Source organism: Urocampus carinirostris, chromosome 3, assembly GCF_059441175.1.
Source record: "Urocampus carinirostris isolate Australia breed hairy pipefish chromosome 3, RoL_Ucar_1.0, whole genome shotgun sequence".
NCBI classification, from domain to species: Eukaryota; Metazoa; Chordata; class Actinopteri; order Syngnathiformes; family Syngnathidae; genus Urocampus; species Urocampus carinirostris.
This window is the reverse complement of record NC_142351.1, coordinates 12,745,590-12,766,316: the sequence shown is the minus strand read 5'-3', so window position 1 is coordinate 12,766,316 and position 20,727 is coordinate 12,745,590. Positions and strand designations below refer to the sequence as shown.

Here is a 20,727-nt window from a genome sequence, read left to right as displayed (position 1 = left end):
ATACTATCATACAGTATCATGGTATGGTATGGTGCACTGCAGCAGACAGGTGACCCATACAGGGAGTCCATAACACGGCCCACAAAATCACTTGCTGCTCTCTACCAAGTCTGGAGGACATGGTCAGCTCTCGTTACCATAGCATTATCAAGGGCCCCTGTTACCCTAGCCATCACCTATTTGACCTGCTTCCTTATGACAGACGCTACAGGTCTCTATTGATTAGGGGGGTTAAATAATCATGTTGTCAGTACCAAGTTACTTAATAGTCAGAAAATATTCATGAGCTGAGCTTCATCACACACATGGAAGTACTATTGCCTTTACAAGCACAGGTGGTCAAAAATATAGGGGGAATCACATATATTTTGACATTTTGGTATGCTGACAGTTATTTTGGTGATGGGTGGTGCTTACTTTATTCCTGTTATGAATGAGAGGGAGAAGTTTACCAATTACCAAGGGGGAAGAGTATTCTTTATTATTCTGTTATCTGTAAGGGTCTAACACACCTCCTACCACCAGAGGGCTCCAACCGGGATTTGAACACACCGGTGCCTAATTATCTCACACTGGTGCCCAATTATCCAGAACCCCTTTAAAAGGAAATTTTGAACATTAGTTGTACTCTGGTAATTATTTTTTCTAGAGCCATTGTCATCTGGGTTTTCGTTTCATTTCATTCCACAACGTTTGGTTATGTTTTTTTCTGGTTGCTTTGTTACTTGCTCCCATCTTTTGTCATTATATACAATGCTGCTTCTTAAGCACCCCTGCCTTCCTTCCCCACATTGGTCCATGACCCCCAAAACTTAACATTATCTTTATCATTATATAAGTGAAATGAAATGAAATGAAAATGAAATGATCTGCATTTATATAGCGCTTTTCAAGTCAAGACTTCCCAAAGCGCTTTACAGTGTGCTTCACATTTCCCAATAGCGGCCGTGCAACCATATAAGGCGCTAACCTGCTTATTGGGGGTATTAGGGGTTCAGTGTCTTACCCAAGGGCATTTCGACATGTAACACGGAGGAGCCGGGATTCGAACTGCGATCTCTTGATCCCAAGACGAGCGTTCTACCTCCTGAGCCACTTCCGCCCCAGTGGTGATAATAAACAGGCACAGCTTCCATTTTGATGCAGCATTCTTGTTATCAGTCACGATTTTACTGTTATTAAGCATAACTTCTCCATGTGAAAGAGATTCATCATCAAAAGTAAAAGGGATTTTTTAAAGAGTTAATAAGACATCAGAACTCAAAGTATACTTTGTTAGTAATTCTTGATGCATTTGTGGCATCACAGCAGAGCTGTATGCTACTGTACATTTAAAAATTATCATAAATAACTTGGTTGGATCAATTAAATTACATTCAAAGACCGATGAGCGGAAAGCGAGCCCTATTTCCATATCTGTGATTTGGAACACCCTAATTAGGATACCACATGGGAAGAAAATAGGTTTCTGGGTCACACTTTTTTGGGAAGATAGACCAAGCTGATGTGTTCAAATGTGTGCGTATTCAGTTTTAATTGCTGACGCCTTGCTGACCTTTGGTTCTCTGTGAGGTTGAGATGGCGTTTGATGTCCAGCAAGGCCTCCTTGAGGAAAGTCAGCCTCTTGACTTCATGTTGCTGACACTGGTCAAACACCTGCTCCATGCTCTCCATATAGGGAGGTGCACACTTATTGAGCTCCTCCAGAGACTTCTCATACTTTTCTTTAGCCTGGAACAAAGGCATACAGTACTGTGACTATTTAAGCAGATATTGCAGAAAATCAGAAAGCCTGCCAGTGTTCCAATAGTTAAGCCAAGTATGCTCATTTGTATAGCCCTCTATCACAAAATGTCTCAGAGGGCTCCACAGACCACCATTACAAAATCCCCTGATCTGTTTAAACAGAAGAAAAAGGATGGGGGAATCCCCATACTAGGCATAGGCATTGGTGCCGATAGCAGATTTTTTATGCATCGGTTGTTGGCCGATAGAGTAGCCAACTATTAGCCATTTAACAATCAGAAACCTAAAATTGGATGTATATTAAATTGCAACGGATCAATACAATATCAAGTAAAAACATTATGTTGTTTTATGTATGATTTAAAGCAGGTGTCTCCAACTCACGGCCCGTGTGCCATTTGCAACCCATGTCAGTTTGAGACAAAATGTTAGTGTTTAGACGCCAACATTAGAGAGAGACAGAGAGAGTCAGAGGATGAGACCAATTAAGTAAACAAAGATAGAGATAGAGAGAGAAGGAAAGAGAAAGAGAGGGAAAGAGGGAGAGAGAGAGTCTGAGAAATAAAGAGAGACGAGGAAAGACAGAGAGAGATGAAGAGAGTCAGAGCAAGTCAAAGAGAGATAGAGCAAAAGAAAGAGAGGGAGAGAGAGGGAGAATGAGAGAGAGAATAAGACAGAGAACGACAGTGAGAGTCGGAGAAAGAGAGTGCCAGAGTGGAACAGAAAGATAGATATAGATGAATAAAGACACAGAGAGAGCAGGGGAGAGACAGAGAGAGAGAGAAAAACATGGGAGGAGACAGAAAAAAGGAGAGTGAGAGAGAAAAAGCAAGAGAGAGAGGGTATTTCTGGGAGAAAAATATATTTGACAGCAATGGAAAATCCAATGCCGCCCCCCTTTGCCAGGACCAAAAGGCCTAGTCCATAGCGGCCTCCGAGCAAATTGAGTTTGAGACCCCCATTTTAAAGTCTTAAATAAATAATGGTCTTTTTTTGAAGATGAAAGGAAATATTATGTACTCTTTGCATTGGCATTAGGGTATTGTATCGATGACTATTAAAGAGTTGAATATCAGTATCAGTCTCAGCCTGACAAATATGATATGGAACATCCATGGTAAAAATATTGCAATACATCCACATGTATTCAAAATCAAAGATGATCAAAACTCGAAATCTCCTTTTTTCCTACTTTGTGCGAATCCTGTTTGCATTTGTCCACTTTCTCATGGAGTTTCTTCTGCTGGTCTGGTGTGACAGAGGCCTCAGTCTTGCCGTTGGCCTCTCGGGCGGCAGCCAGCTTCTCCTCTTTGCATGCCATGTGATAAGCTTTTTTTGCTGTCTCCATCTGCATGTCCAAACAGAGTGCTCAGTGTCTCACATTTGATCTGAGATGGACAGACAATGAATAATTTGATCTCAAAGTTTCCAACTCACAAATTGCTATTGATTACTTCTTGTGTCAAATGTTTTAACACTGTGTTATGGCTCCCTGGGCAGTCTTTCAACCAACTTATTAGTATCATCAGAATATGATATGACAGCAAAGATGTGACTACTTTTTTTAAATTGAAAGGATCATTTCAATTGTATTGGTTCCAAACCTAGTAATATGGGTTGTATAATGTATAACTTTGAGTCAGAGAAAGCATCTTGTCAGTAAGAATGCACTTAAAGTTTTAAAGAATTAGTGTCTCACCTCCTTGAGTTTCTTTGCCCAGGGTTTCTGAGCCTTCTTAAATCCTTCCTCTGCCTCCTTTGCCTCTTTGAAGCCTCCAATCATTTGCTTGTGATAGGCCTCCTTTTGCCAGTTCTTGACTTTTTCCACGTCCTCATTCATCAGGTTGTTCTTGACGTCTTGGTGCAGTTCGCTTACCTTCTCAGCCTCGGTCATTACACCCAACCAGGCCCTCTCCACAGAACCATACTGGGGCCCTGAAAAATGTTAAATGATACAAAGTTAGGCTGGCTTTGCTTTTTGTCAATTAATACGTTAAATCTGTTATATATAATTATATATAGATTAGTATGTACTGTTTACCTCATTGTTACTATTGGATATTATTATTGCTGTTCTTTGATATTCCACACCCTTCAGGGTGGATCTGCTTTTTGTCACCAAGGATTTTTAATAAAGAGAAATGGAACAAGGTAGGGCCTTTTAGAACAGGTAGGTTTTGGGTAAGACCTCTCCTGTTCTCCTTGCAAGTTCAAAATCCATCAATGTATTCTCTCCTTCTTTTGAGTGTTTACTATAATGTCAACTTATTACATTAAATCAACTTATAGTTTCACAGATTTCCACCTTTCTCAATAAGCTGTCTCCATCTCTTGGACCAGGCGGTCAGCTGATCCCCATAGGATTTTTCTATCTTGGCCCGCTCCTGCAGGCAACCCATGAGATCATTGCATAGTCGGTGACCATCATCGACTCTCTTGACAGCACGTTTGTAGTTCCCCACCTGGACACAAAAGACCATCTTTGATTACTTCCTGATCAACCACATTATGAGCCATGATCATATTTATTGAAATGATACACCAGTATTCAATATTTTTTGCTGTTCATAAAAACCTGTGGTTGAGTGGTTTTCAGAAATGTTTAATAATGTTTCTGTGTGATTTCTTTTTTAGATAAGTTTAGAGCTCAAAGTAATTTTGTTAGAGATAATAAATATAAACAGATTCCTTTAACTACACTCAGCAAACACTCCAAATTATGTCAAAAATAGACCTATTTATGTTCTATATTAACAAACAACACCATTTGGGTAGGTTAAATCTAAACTTCCACAGTTTTGGTGTTTTCTTTTAAACAAATTGACCTTGTTGTTGGGGGTGTGGGGTCAGGGATGCTCTTTTTTTTGCAATGTGACCAAAATAATTCTGCTCAATTGATCTATATTTGTCTCATGTTTTTCTACATTATTCTGAAATACTCAAATATTTACACTCTAAAAAGTTAAAAATAGAGAACCTCTGTTGTTACAAGGCAAGCCTTTTTGACCCTGACTCCCGCCTGTACCGTTTTTGCCCCCATTTTTCCAACTGCCCGTTCCTGATCTCCCCGTTTGTCTCCAGCTACGACCTGTTTTTGATCCCGACCACGTCTGCTTTCTCGTCCCAGCTTACGACCCGTTTCTGACCCAGACCACGTTTTTGCACTCCTGTCCCGGCTATCGACCTGTTTTTCCGTCCCTGACACCGCCATCGCCTGCTGCGGAAGATCCACTTCCGTATTTGGATCACAATCCGATCGTGAGAGCGACTTGCTTCCCGCGTCCAGCGAGCACCGGATCGTGGGCACAGCCCTTCCTCTTCCTTTCAAAAACTTGTGGTTACCGTTACGCAATTGGGACCTGATTCCGTTCTGGTTGTGACATCACCACCCTGAGCATGCAAAACTATGAAAAATATATATCTTGCCAGTTGATTTGACATATGGATCCTTATATATTATTTGTTGAACTTTCGGGGATTTTTTGTTGCTGCTAGATGTTATTGCACTACTTGTCAGTGCACTATTGTTTTGATCAATTATTTTTCATCGCTCTCTTATTATATCTTAGGATAGTCTCAAGCACTACTTTGTAAATATTTGTCCCTATTTATCCTGAAATGTATTTATCTTATTTTTCCCTCTAAAATTTGTATTAAGTGTTTATCCTAGACTGCCATGTCTAAACTCATTGCAAACAATGTTGACTATGTTGCTATCAATGACAAAAGACAATTCAACATTCAGCATCAGTTCTCTTGGATTCATTGGCAAGTGTTGCGTTGCTATTAACCCCCCGACCCCTATTTTGAAAAACAACATTATGAAAAATCTGTAAAAGCGAATAAACTATGCAATAGGGGTTATTGAGGCATCTCCAGGTTAGTGAGTGCTTCAATCCGATGAGAGGGGATCACCTCAACCACTAAACAAAAAACAAAAAAACAAGGTATGAACTGGACATCCCGCAAATGATTGTACAATATGTGTCATCCATTTTTATTCTGTCATGCCACCCTTAAAAAGAACTTTATTTGAAAAAATGTAACAGGGTCAGGCTCTGTGTCTCTGCCTCCTCAGTGCCTGCAGGGGGTGATGATCTCATGATGTAGCATGTCAGACAGAGGAGGGGAAGTAGTGAGACGCTCATGCCTTTGCATGTTTAGTTATGCAATGGCATTGGCTTGCGTTAGTGAGTGTACATGAGTGTGAGCGTGCACACATTAATCCCTGCTAAGTGTAAAAAGCAGGCGAACAGAATTGAAGGGGTAGACGAAAAAAAGGGATAGGATTGAATCAGGGACACAGACACTGTGTGTTCAAACGTATGTGGTAAGTCCAGTACCAGGTGTCATGAAGAGGCAGTGTAATGTGTTTCTGGCAAGCCGTATGACTGGCTTTGCTCTAATGGTGGATGTGCAGTCTCTAGTTGAGAGACACTACAGAACGCTGGAAAGCAGTTATATGTGCAGACTCGTTTAAAGGCATACCAAATCAATGCTCAGCTCAACCAATTGCGCATAAACATCGCAAGATTGACGTCCTTTCGCCCCACAGAATGAAATGGCGTATGTTATCTGGAGATGGACCAAGTAGTGCACGAAGAATACGTCCTCTTCAGAGTCATGAAAACTGAAGCTCTTTGTGTAACTGTTACTGAGGGCCTTGAAACAAAGAAAACCCTGTCCAGAGGAATTCAAATAAACCAATTTGATGGGTTTATGTAGTTATCCTGCTTTTTTACAGTCCCAAACCAAGCATCTTACCGCCCTGTTTTAATATTTTTGTCTGAAAGAATAAAGAACTGGGTGTTTTATTTTTTAAACAATCACAAAACTAAAATATCAAGGTCTTTTGACTCCTAATTCGAACTCCACCTACATGTGGGGGGCTTGCATTATTTCCTTGTCCTTGAGTGGATTTTCATTGCATACTTGAGGCTCTTCACAGTCTAAAAACATGTATGTGATGTCAATGATACATTTTAGATGTTTGCTTTTTTAAAAATGTCAGTATTTAGCGCTTTTCCAGCACTCACAGGGTTACCTTACCAGTCTAGAGTTTGTCTGTAGGTATAGGGTCAGGGGAAGAAGAAAGGAAGGAAGAAATGAAGGAAGGAAGGAAGGAAGGACAGCTGAGACATAATTTACAGAGCACACTAAAACCCTTGCAGTTCATACTGTGACCAGACCAACTGTTTGTAAAGTAGTTTAAACTTGTGAATATTTTTCCATTGTTTCATTTGTAAACTCAGACAGATCCAGAGTTTTGCACCACAAGCAGGCATACATAAGCCTTAACGGGAATTCTAGGCATTATGAATTCTCCATATCCCCTTAAATTATGAGCCCTTTCTTGAATTTCAAACATTTTTTGTACATTAATGGGCAACATTTTGCCAAACCTTTTAAACAAGATTATTGACCCTTTGCAAACACATGACCTAACCACATGGCGACACCGTGATGGACGGCAGAAACCAGAAGTAAACACTGGACAAGGCCAGTAAACAATAGACAACACGACAACAGCTATCCTATTCAACACCATTGGCAATGACTAGTCAAACCAATATCTTGCAGCTGTCGGATGAGGTGGCTCACCTTGTGGGAAAGAACAAAGGGCGCTATTTTGAGAAACTTGGAATCGCATTAGCAATGCTAGCTACCAAGTGATACAGTCTTCCGCCTGACATATTTACACATCTAAACAAATCAACCAGTCTACCTGAGTTCAGTTCACACAATCTGCAACACTATATTGTAAATTGAGTATCCCCATACACCGGTGCTGAACTAAAATCTTCTAAAATTCTGGATACTTACCAGTTTTTTGTAACGTTTCTGTGCTTCATTTTGCCGAAAAGTGCACTGCATGAAATGTTTCCAACGTGCAAACATATCTTAAGTCTTAGGGAATGTAATAGAATAGTAAAGCACAAGGCATTTGCACCTTGTATCGAAATCACTTTTGAAAATATGATGAAAATATTTATTCTTATGAACGTTCGTCTATCATTTTATCTGTTGTCAATTTGGGAGTTTATTTCGGCGTAATAAGCTCAAAGGTAAAGCACATAACAGTTTTCAATACATGTGATATTCAGAAAATTACTGTTTTGAAGCCCTGGTTAATCACAACCAAGGAACTCATTTACGTAGTAAAAAATGGCAATGGTAAGCCACTAACATAGCAAGTTAGAACTAACTAACTTATTATATTGAGTACCTCATACCTACCTAACCTTTAATTAATTGGAAATACATCAAACATACCTTGTAGTAAATGTTTGCTGCAAATCCTGAAATACTTGAGGGCTGCCATTGCCGGTCCCTCCGTTTTAATATACAGATAAACATTGTAGTAAAAAGTGGTAGTTATATTCTTATGTCGTGGTTATTAGTACATGTTTCAATTCAACTGCTGTTCAACTGCTGTCCTCCTGCTGTCCATCATGTCTCTTCTTCTGCCAGAGAAGGCAACTGACTTCACGTGCAAAGGCTCAATAGCTGTAATATATTTGACAAGGTCCTGAAATTTGAACAACTCAGACCACAGAAACAGCTCATGCATATGATCCCGATACCTAGCCTTGTGAATAATACGCAGTGCTCATTTTTGTACTGTTACTAACAGCTACAATGTATTTTGATAAGTGTTTCCCCACACTTCCCCACAATATGTCAAGTATAGGATGACCAAGGTACAGTACAAAATGGAATCCGTCCTTATCAAGGAATGTTTTTTCCTTGTGCAAAACCGCAAGGCAGTTATGTGTTATTGCTATGGTAATAACAAAGTATCAACATAGTAACAACTTACTCATAACATGCTAAGTTGTTATTTTAGAAATGCATATCCAACTGGGTGCTATTAGTGTTTATTGATAACACAAGTAATCCCGACTCGAAAAAGGTCGGGGACTCCTGCACTAGACCAATGGAAGTCTGTTGTACAATTGTTGTCAAATATTACAATTTTCATCTAAAATAAATATGATTCAAATTTCAGTGGGTCAGAGGGATGCTTGCAGGTGTCAATTTCTGTTGGTCTACCTCCCAGAAGCTGTCCATGGTGTCGTCACCAACGGCAGTTTCATCGTAAGAGCCAGACATTTCTGCTGATGTTGCAATGATCTTTCTCCACCAAACCTGTGCTCTCCAGTGGCACCTGGTTGCTCGTACACTAGAAGAAAAGGAAGGGCAAAATATGATCAGTCAACATACAGGAAGTTCCTGGGATCACTAGCAAACTGAGCAGGCCTTGCAGTACAATGATGCAATTAGAGAAAGGAAACGTATCAGTGAGACGTTCATAATAGTGAGACAAAAATAGCTTTCTCAGCAATACATCCAGTTTTTGGCCCCAAGGAACAAGAACACACAGCTTATACAAGAGTGTCCCAGAAAAAAAACCCGACTGACATTACATACAAGACCCACAATCATTCCATTGTACAAACCCAGGGCTACTACGTGTGCTTTACATACAATTTCCATAATACTGCATTTACATATTTCTCAAGTCATAACAGTTTCATTTACCTTAAAGCTCACTCGTTTGACATTTTGACTTCAATGTGATGCAATTTGTTCTTATTCTTTTTAAGATTGTTTTTTCCCTACGATAAAATGTGGTTTGGTTACCATTTCCAGGGGAAACGACCGAAACCTGTTTTGTGGCAACATTTAGCTGATTTGGTCCCCGCCTACGGAAAAGATTTTTGAGAATAGAAAAGTCCATGGAGACCTTTGATATGTTTGAGGATCAAAACACAGTTTTAGCATGGCTTTTAATCTTATTTAATTATATTCGCCCTACCTCAAAACATTTTGTTGTATTTCTCTTTGTATTGTGTGTATCATTTAAATTTGCCTAAATTTCACTGTTTCATCAGCACTGGAAAGCGTGGTCTGTTGCTCTCTGTAGTTTTTTCCTTCAGCTGGCCTCTACCATTTGTGTTTGGATAAGCCTCATCAAAGACCTCTGCCTCACTTAGTTGATCTGTGCCTTACAGTCTATGTGTGTTTGTGTATAATAATAATAATAATAATAATTTCCTTGTATTGTCATTCTGTGTAACAATCCCACTGTATAAACCATTAATAATGCAATGCATAGAGAAAAAGGTGACATGATTACTTATGTGATTTACCTGTGCCCGCTCATTTGGTTCCAACCCCCGCGGGTTCTGATTGGCTCCCTGTCACTATTTAAACCCAGTCCTGTCAATCCCCTGTCAGTCCGTCTGCGAACCTCAGTGTATACTAGGCAAGCCTTTTTCGACCCTGACTCCCACCTGTCCCGTTTTTGTTCCCGTCTGTCTCCGGCTACAACCTGTTTTGATCCTGACCACGTCTGCTCTCCCGGCCCGGCTTATGACCTCTTTTTGTCCCCGACTACGTTTACTCTCCCGTTCTGGCTTACGACTCGTTTCCGACCCCGACCACGCTTTGCTCTCCCAGTCCCGGCTACCAACCAGTTTTGCGTCCCTAACATCGCCATCGCTCACAAGATCCACTTCCGTGTTCTGAATCCGAGAGCGACTTACTTCCCGCGTCCAGCAAACACCGGATCGTGGGCGCAGCTCTTCCTCTTTCTTTCAATAAAACTTGTGGTAAACGTCACGCAATTGGGTCCTGTTTCCGTTCTGGTCCTGACAAAAGGGGGGGTGATTTATTTTTTGTTTTATAGAATGCTTTAATACAGCACTTTGACTTGCATTTCATTGAGGAAAGGTTATTCGCGAATAAATGTGGTTTGATCTCCAAACATTTGATGTAATCAAAACGCTTTTTAAAAAATCCGTAGCGGGTCTCATGGCTTCAAAGCTGAATTTCAACATTAGTTTAGGATGCTCAATTTTCTGTGATAAACCTAAACTCCGTCTGCTGCTTTACCCAAGTCTGGTTTAAGTACAATCATGCATCCTCATTCTCATCAGTCTCATGCAAATATGAATTTACTTCTTTGAAATGGTTTTACAATCTACACAATCTAATACCCCAATATACAGCAGGTAATGCTCATGTTATGTAAAATAAATGCAGATTTCTCTGCCTACAAGTAGTAAAAAATACACGTTTATATGAGAATCCATATATTTTTGCTTATAATTAAATTATTTTTTAAAGAATGAAGAATTTTCTGAAATGTGAGTGAGGTGAGGTTAATGGCTGGCTAAGAAGGCATTCATTTAAAGCACGCTTAAGTGTTCAAAAAAAAAACGGTATTGGTAACCACCTACAAAGAAACTTTCCAGAGCACTTAATTCACTACTTGACATTTGAACATCAGTATCTGAAAAACTTGCATTTCAAAGTATACTTTTACAAAAATACAACAATGAAACCAAAAAGGAAAGCAGCTGTAGATATTCTGTGACCAGGCCAGTTATTACGTTTACACTCTATTAGACACTCAAAAAATGGGAACAAAACATCAAGGTTTTCAGATAAGGAAATTCCATCCCTTCCTAAAGCCCACCCCAAAACCCCTCATTTTATTAAATCTTCTAGGTTACAAAACACAGATCAGCTCAAAAGGGTGTGGTGGTCAAAGAACAGCAACATAATGGCCGATTGTAACAATGATGCACTAGTCAAAACAACAAACAACAAATAAGGAATGAGCATCCCATTACATCTCTTCTACACTCGTCCAATAGTAACAAACTTATCACCAATAACGTGAAGTGACACTCTTGGTCCTGGTTCTGTTTATAATTGAGTTTCTATGACCCAACATGCAGCAGCATACAACAGGAACAATATTTTTAGACCGCAGCATTAACATGAATAGAAAAATAATAACAGTTGGCCTCAGACCATTGACTGTAGAGGTGAACTTCCCACACCTATAAACTTGCTACCTTCACATGTACTCAAAAGGTTGGGGAGAACTCGCCGTCTTTGGCCGCCTGGGGACAATGACGACCAAGAAGGCTGAAAGCCACAGCCTCGTCTCCCCAGCCAGGAAACATGCCAAAACCATGTCATGGCTCTCCTTTTCCCTGTCCCTCAGCTGAGGAATGCGACGAAAGGGATAGAGAGACTTGTCTGAGGAGGGTTTTTTTTTCGCCATGCAAACAAACCCCCCCCCCACACACCTTGTTCCTTCACCCCCACATGCTGCTTGTTCTTTTAGGGCAAGAAAGGATTTCACAACAAACCCTTTGGTGCTGGGCAAATAATATTTCATTTCTGACACGCTGTGAAAATAATTCCTGATCATTTAAGTAACTTGATTATCTTATACAGGTTCATGGGTCAGTAATTTCATTATGGCTACTGAATTACCGTAATCCCTCAGTTATTGCGGTTAATGGGGACAAAAAACACTTGCGAAAAGTGAAAATCCGCTAAGTAGCGACGCCCCTTCAAAAATGCTTAAATTTAGTTATTTTTTAATGTTTTTATTTTTTTTTTTTTTTATTTTATTGTTATTATTATTTAGATCTGCGACGATATGAACCCGCGAACGTGGAACCACGAAGTAGCGACGCCCCTTCAAAGATGCCAGTATGTTAGTATAGAACTGAAAAATCAATGATTCAAAGCTAAAATTGAAATAAGTTTAGAGTATTGCTTCCTTCATGATAAGTGCTAGACACAATATTAGGCTGTATCGAATTAATCCAGCTGGGAAACTGAGCACTGCCTGCTGGTCGAATTGGTAACAACCAAATTAGATTCTGAATTAAATAAATATTGAATATAAAGCAATTACTCTACACTGGCAAAAAATATCTTCTGAGTAGTCATCAGAGGCCATAGAAGTGTTAGCTGCAGCTGTCAAAAATCAACAAACGAAAACAAAAGTTTCCTATTTTTTTTAATTTACTGAAAGTAACAAATATTAAGTTTAATAATAACGAATACAATTTTACAATCAAATGCTATTTCTGTTGGTTTAAAGAATAAAACGACAATATTTTTATTTTGCTGTACCCAGAAAGGAAAAGAATGAAAAGATAACCGGAAATGACTAACACAGCAAAACCAGTTAATTGTTCATCTATAGTACTAATTTGTTTAGTAAGAGTCTTTTAACTACAATTTAGCTTGCCAAAACTATTTTGCTAACAAACTCAAGGCTTTTCCTGTCACAATCCTTCCCGTTTCTCTGTAGGGTACATCTCCATTTATCACTCTCTCTCTTTCTTCTCTCCTATCTCTCTCGACCATACCTTATTTAGTCACTCATTTATAGGGTGGCATTAGCTCAGGAGGTAGAGCGCTCGTCTTAGGAACAAGAGATCGCAGGTTTGATTCCCGGCTCCTCCGTGTTATATGTCAAAATGTCCTTGGGCAAGGTACTGAATCCCCAATGCCCCCGATAGCAGGTAGTTGTCTTGCAAGGCTGACGCTGCTATCGGTGTGTGAGTGTGTGTGAATGGGTAAGTGTGAACCACATTGTGAAGTGCTTTGGGAGGTCTCTGGTAACTTGAAAAGTCACTGCTATATAAATGCAGACCGTTTACATTTACATTAAACGTTTTCATAATGCTCTATTTTTACTGTTGCATAGAAATTTGTTTTGGTTAATAATTTTGCTGTCATTTTTAATTTTTTTTTTTTTTTTTAGTAAGTCAAGTCAAGTCAAATCATGTTTATTTGTGACGCCCTTAATACAAAAGGAGTCTCAAAGGGTGCACAGACCACAGATTATTGCAAACCACAGACTATTACAGACTGCATACTATTATTACACCATCCCCTGATCTAAAACCTACATGGGGGCAAGGAGAAACTCAAAACCTCAACATGAGGAAAATGAAGAAACTTTGAGAAGAGACCGCACATGAGGTAGTCCACCTTCCAGAGTGACCAGGCTGCAGTGGATGTTCCATCTATCTATCTATCTATCTATCTATCTATCTATCTATCTATCTATCTATCTATCTATCTATCTATCTATCTATCTATCTATCTATCTATCTATCTATCTATCTATCTATCTATCTATCTATCTATCTATCTATCTATCTATCTATCTATCTATCTATCTATCTATCTATCTATCTATCTATCTATCTATCTATCTATCTATCTATCTATCTATCTATCTATCTATCTATCTATCTATCTATCTATCTATCTATCTATCTATCTATCTATCTATCTATCTATCTATCTATCTATCTATCTATCTATCTGTCTGTCTGTCCGTCCGTCCGTCCGTCCGTCCGTCCGTCCGTCCGTCCGTCTGTCTACCTTGTTCATATCCCTGAAGAGGAGTGACCGACAGCAAGAATCTCTAATGCGCCCAATAAGCAGGTAGGCGCCTTGCATGGCTGACTCCCTATTGGTGTGTGAGTGTGTGTGTGAATGGGTAAGTGTGAAGCACATTGTAAAGTGCTTTAGGTCTTCATTGACTTGAAAAGCGCTATATAAATGCAGACCATTTACCATTTACGGGTTCAATTTTCCTCCTCGCAAACTTTGATATTAAAACGCTCTGTCTCGTTGGCTCCGTGCTTGTTTGTTGTCTTTCATGTCATGTCCCATCACTGTTTTCTCAGACTCCTGTTATTCCATTGTACCAAACTCTTGCCTGCTCTTGCGGTTCACAAGTACTGCCTGACAAACTCTAGGACCTTCGCTGGTAGTGCTTGAGACTATATTATAAGTGAGACTAGCCTAAGATATAGAATACCAAAATATCATCTATTTCTTGGACCACGGTTGTTGCCTCTGTACTTGACTTCTCGTGCATCAAACCCTGCCTGTATCAAAGACTACCGTTTTCTGCGCTAATTGGTGTTCCTGCATTTTGTTTTCTCACCACCCCGAGCAAGTTCCTGACGTGTTCAATTGCTAGCTGTAAAAGGTAGAGTTGCTTGCTAAATCAACTTTGTTTAGAATTGGTTACACCCACAAGTTTCCACCATTATATTAATATTGATAATGATGATATTAATCTGGAATGATGACGTACCAATTAACATGTGATAATCTACGGGCAGAGAAACCAGGAAACACACCTTCTTGTCCAACATCAGTGAGTGATACTCTTGTGTTCAATTCTGCCAGTAGATCGCTCACCAAAACCAATGATATTGACCATTATAAACACAAGATGTTTATTCGGCTTTTGATAGAACAATTCCGGAACAATGTGAAATTAGTTTTAAAACACTTTACTGAGGGGGAAGGCAAATTCAGCAACACATCATGACAGGCCAGGTAAGCAAAAACAAAGAGCAACTTTAAGCCTGGAGACGTTAAAAACTCTAACTTGCCCTGTCATGATTAGAAAGCTGAAAGTGGCCTCGCAGTTAAGTAGTCGTAATCTCAACAAGCATCTCACAGTGCTGGCCAAGCTGTCTGCCTGTCATTTGAGACGTCCAATCATATTCCGTATTCGTAATGACACCGCCAGAGGTCACTTGAGCCCCAGAAAGATGCAACAATTCCGTAACAGAGGAAACACAGTTGATAAATTCTAAAATCCATTCTTAAAAACAAACATATGCGCTTCTCATTTTTGTGCATTCAATAAGAAGAAGACAGCGTACAATAGAAGAGTCTGTCTCAATGCACAATTTGAAGACCACTAATGACTCATAAGACTGCAAAGCACCAGAACAAGGCATCCTACAGTTCTGCAAGTGTCATGATAGCGATAACAAAAGTGGGAGTTGGTACTGGAAGTGTAATAAAATGTGAATCATTACATCCTTCAGAATTTCCAGACTATTCTGCGAAAGTTACCATCCGAATATCGTTTTCTAACATAACTGCCTAGTTTGTACATCACAAGAATGCCCTATTCAAAATATACCACATCATACATACTGTTTCATTATTGCACATATCCACTTACCATCACTGCCGCCATCACAAAATGCCAAATATGCCAGAAGAATTACAGATAATATAGTCCAAATGTAACCCCAAGGTAAAATAAATATTGATGTTGACCTCACTTGCTAAAACAAACCCAGAGAAGACAAGTGCAACCAAACAAATGTGTCTCAGAGGCTGAGGGATAATCCTGTGCTGTGCCACTTGAATAGCTTTAGATGGGGGAGGGGGGTCAATGAGAAGACGCACGAAGAGGTGGGCTGGACACACATACGGGCTCTGCATGCAAATTAGCCATGGCCATGCAACAACAGTTGCAAAGTGGCCATGGCAACTTCATTCAGAAGTGATAGCGGGGGTGCTACATGTACACAGGAAAAGGGAAAAAATATGATTTTGTGTTTGTGTTTTCTTCTATATCATTATACACATAATAACTCTTTCATAACATACAGGGGATACATAACAATTCGTGGGTTATTTTACTTAAATTGTGTGTCATGTAGCTGTACTTTATATGAGTCTAATTAAATCTGTTTTTAGTTTTGTCAGGACCAGAACGGACAACTCGCGTAGCGTTTCTCACAAGTTTTATTAGAAGAAAGGGAAAGGGTTGTGCCCACGATCAGGGGATTGCTAGACGCAGGAAGCAGGTCGCTCTGAAGGCTTAAGTGGGACTTCCGTGGAGAGCGATGGCGGTGTCGGGAACAGAAAAAAACAGGTCAGTAGCCGGAATAGAAGAGCAAAAACGTGATTGGGATCGGAAACAAGTCGAAAGCCAGGAGAGAGTAGACCGGATCGAGATCAAAAACTGATCTTTATTCGGGATGGGATAACAGACGTGGTCGAGATCAACCCAGGTCATAATTCGGGACGGGAGAGCAGACGTGGTCGAGATCAAAACAGATCATAGCGGGAGACAAACAGGAGCAAAAAAACGGGACAGGCGAAAAAGGGCTTGCCGTGTAAAAACAGACATTCGCAGGCGAACCGACAAAAGGGGACTGACAGGACATAGTTTAAATACTGACAGGGAGCCAATCTGTCAACAAGTTGCAGCTGGTGCCACACGGGCGTGGCCAATTGGGCGCCATGGCAACCGTGACAAGTTTGGCTATTATTTCTTTCTCTCAAGGTAGGGGTCTCCTTGCCCCCTAAGGACAGCTGAGGTGCCTGCAAACCTGTGGCTAACCATTGCTGGGTGATTGGGATTTTTTTGTAACATGATTGTTTTAGTGGTTTACTGAGTGTATTTAACCCTACTTCCAATTATTAACCTGGTATTAACAGAGTCACAACATAGTAATAACATGATATATTGTTATTCTAGAAATGCATATCAAACTGAGGGCCCTTTATGCTAATTAGTAAAAAAAGTAGCTCTCAGCTTGAAAAATGTTCGAGACCCCTGGCTTAAATGGACAGAGTGTATTATTTAAAACATTATATGTCATACAAGAGAATAAGAGTGCTAAAATGAACAAGGAAGCATACAAACTACTAAGACTCAAAGTGACCAAACAGCACCAAATTTTACAACTTGTTTTTTTGCTCAACCTTTTGCAAGGTTTTTGGTTTTGGGGGTATCCCTAGCAGCAAGATGGAGGAAAATTAGGTCAGCTCCTTCTAGGCCTGAGGTCAGCCACCCAAAATGTTGAAAGAGCCATATTGGACTAAAGAAAGAAGAAGAAAAAAATCTGTTTACATTCATTTTAATATTATGAATTACGATTACGTTATTTATTTGAAAAAAATAAAGAAATTCAATTAAAATAAATCATTTTTTAACTAAACCGTGTGTCCCGAGATGTATTAAATGAAAAAGGTTGAAAAACAACAAATATTCACACTAAAATGATGTGGAAAGGCATACACATGGGGAGGATTAAACAATGGAACACATTCTTTTTATGATTGTTATTAGAATCCAAATTTTCTTCTGCTCTGTTGATATGTAGTCTGGAATCTTCAAAAAAGTGAATTATCAATCCAATGGTGTGTTTTATTTGGTGGCTTGAACAAGTCAACTTAGTTTTTACTCTAACATTTAAAGTACTTTCACCGCTTTTTAAGCAAACGCTTTCAACAAAGCACTTTTGACATCTCTGACGATTTATAGCGTTCAGGTAACATAACATGCTGTATATTAGTACATGATGAAAAATGCAGAGAGAATCCAGGTCAGGAATTCTTGTGCAGGTAAACTGGTTCCTGACTCACTTGAGTCTTCACAATTTACTGCTTATGGCACTCAAAGGGAACCACAACAAACACGTAAGCTTATTACAGTAAGAAGATTTCATAGAGATGAACTAACTTTACCCTGCTGCACATGAAGCCATCTGACGAGTTGGCCAACCTTGATTGGGAAATTTCAATGGGAAGGTACCAAGACAGTAAGCAAAATGATACAAATTTGAGAAATGTGCCCAGCCGAAATTTGTTTTTCTATTATGTGGGTCACATGTGATAGAGGGAAACGCTTGCAGGGCAAACACAGAGTATGAGCAAGATGGAGGGAGGTCCTGAATTGAAACGAAGAAAGGTCTCGCGTTGAGACAAAGGCTTAGTTTGAGTGACACTTGAGTGAAAGAGACAAAGCAGGTGAGACAGAAGCGTCTGGGTGGTGACAAGTAATGGAGATTGACACAAAGGGAGGGACGTGACTCGAGGGGTGGCGAGGGACAAGCGGAGAGACGGCAGTTTCGACCAATAGAGTTACGAGAAACGAGATAAGAGTCGTCTCCCGTTCGTTGCCAAGAAACTGAGCTGCGTTGTGCAGATTTTACCGTCATTAAGATAACGTCCATGCACCGATGCAATACCGATCCACCAATGGATGTCCAAGTGTTATTTTTTTGGGGTAGGGCTGGCCTGGGGTAGACCAAGTCCAAGGCATGCACAGTAGGCATAAGAATGCACATTAGGTCTTGTACAAACTTGACTTATTCACTCTATTGGTATAACAGATATAACATGCTAACTGTTCTTCAATTCAAGCACCTAAACACAGTAGTTCTCAAATGTTGACGTGTGTACTATTAGTTTAAGCGGGCACTCCAGGGTATACTTGAGCTTTTCAAATATATCTTAAAAATAGCCTTAAAAGCCCCACGGTGTAATATTTTGTCAAGACCAGAACGGAAACAGGACCCACTTGTGTTGCGTTTCTCACAGGTTTTATTGGAAGAAAGAGAAAGGGTTGCGACCATGATCCAGTGTTCGCTGGACGCGGGAAGCAGGTCGCTCTGAAAAACGGGTTGGTAGCAGGGACGGGGAGAGCAAAGCAAGGTCGCGGTTGGAAACGAGTCATAAGCCAGAATGGGAGAGTAGATGTGGTCGGGGACAAAAGGAGGTCGAAAGCCGGGACGGGAGAGCAGACGTGGTCAGGATCAAAACGGGTCATAGCCAAAGACAGACGGGAGCAAAAACAGGACAAGTGGGAGAAAAAGGCTTGCCCCGTCTAAACTGAGGTTCGCAGACGGACTGACAAAATGGGACAGACAGGACTTGGAACAATTACTGATCGGGAGCCAATCAGAACCCGCGGCAGTTGGCGCCAAGTGAGCGGGCACGGCTGAGTCACATCAGTCATCATGACACATTTGGCAACTAGTTGGCACTGTTTCGTCAAATTGTTACGAAAACCAGTGCCACAAAGCAGAGCGTAGCAGCAAAATGACAAACAAACTTGGCGGCAACCTTAAGTAGGGATTCAACATTGTAAGAGAAATACACATTTCTCAACCTATGAGTTTTTCTAAAAAAATAACATTATGTACATTTGATTAGTACTCAGATTAATGTTTTTATACCAATAGGCGGCAATGAATATTATACACAGTCCCTTTAAGGAGACAGTGTGTAATATTTGATCACTAGATTACACTGAATTGAGTGGTGCAACCGAAAACGAGCGCTACAAACCACAATGAAAAGATTACAAACTACAAAGACTCATAATAATCAAACTGAATAATACATACTGGCCCCTTAAACCCATCTATCCATCCATTATCTGCACCGCTTATCCTCAGTAGGGTCACGGGGGTGCTGGAGCCCATCCCAGCCATCTTTGAGCAGTGGGCAGGGGACACCATGAACTGGTTGCCAGCCAGTCGCAGGGTACGCAGGGACAGACAATTTGCTCGCTCATTCGCACCTAGGGACAATTTGGACCGGCCAATGAACCTCATGTTTTTGGAATGTGGGAGGAAACCCACTCAAGCATGCAAACATGCAAACTCCACACAGGAGGTTCGATCTCATGAGCTCAGAACTGTGCCGCACACCTGCTAACCACTGCCCCACCGTGCTGCCCCAAAACCATTTAAGTAAAAGATATACAGGACAGTCTCATAAAATTTGCATATTGTAATAAAGTTCTTTATTTTCAGTAATGCAATTAAAAAAACAAAAATATCATACATTCTGGATCCATTACAAATCAACTGAAATATAAGTCTTTTATTGTTTTAATATTGCTGATTATGGCGAAAAATCAAATATCCCATTTCGAAGTTTTAGAATATCATAAAAAAGTATCATACTATGCTATAAGCCATAGTTAGCAATATCAAGATGATAAAAGGCTTGTAATGTTTCAGTTGCTTTGTAAGGAATTTACAATGTCAACACTTTTTTCAATTGACTTAAAGAATCACAATGTTCAATGTTTCTGAGACAGTCCTATAATACGAGCTAGCAAAGAGATGACTCAGCTTCAGTGCCTTTGTGAACGCCTCCAGCAAAACCACTATGACTCCAGTCAAGGTTCTGTATTCTTTATGCCTTGTAAGGGATTTTCCCGTGTTTTGTCCTTGAAAGAAATAGTAACATAAGTAATATGTCAGGCTGAGTCAACAGTTTGTGAACGAAAAAGGATGCTGATTGTGATAATAATTAAAATTTTAAAAAAGCATTATATTTTTATGTGTTTAAAGCGATGCCTGCTGCACAGACAGGTCTAAAGTGGCTAGGAAAAATTATTGGTCTTTAATAAACCAAATGACAGGTGAATAAAATCAGCAAATAAGAACAGCCAATGACTAAGGCAAATTTAGGGAATCCTATACTTTTCTACTCCATTCATTCATGTCAAGTCATGTTTATTTGTGACATCCTTAATCACAAGGAGTCTCAAAGGGCTGCACAGATCACAGATTATTGCAAACT

At 39.9% G+C, this 20,727-nt stretch overlaps 1 protein-coding gene across 2 annotated transcripts in view; it reads right to left on the bottom strand.

Moving 5' to 3' along the window:
- LOC148368720 (protein kinase C and casein kinase substrate in neurons protein 1-like) overlaps window positions 1-20,727 on the bottom strand; it is a 43,990-nt gene that overhangs the window by 10,644 nt on the left and 12,619 nt on the right. Inside the window, exons 1-6 of one of the 2 annotated variants that reach the window (XM_088330741.1) lie at window positions 15,572-15,736; window positions 8,800-8,929; window positions 4,052-4,208; window positions 3,446-3,681; window positions 2,939-3,094; window positions 1,556-1,731 (exon numbers count right to left, since the gene is read on the bottom strand). In XM_088330741.1, coding sequence (XP_088186867.1) covers window positions 1,556-1,731; window positions 2,939-3,094; window positions 3,446-3,681; window positions 4,052-4,208; window positions 8,800-8,859 — 785 coding nt within the window. In that variant the 5' untranslated portion in view covers window positions 8,860-8,929; window positions 15,572-15,736. Of the gene's footprint in view, window positions 1-1,555; window positions 1,732-2,938; window positions 3,095-3,445; window positions 3,682-4,051; window positions 4,209-8,799; window positions 8,930-15,571; window positions 15,737-20,727 lie in introns of those variants that run through there. The other variant, XM_088330740.1, reaches the window with a different exon arrangement.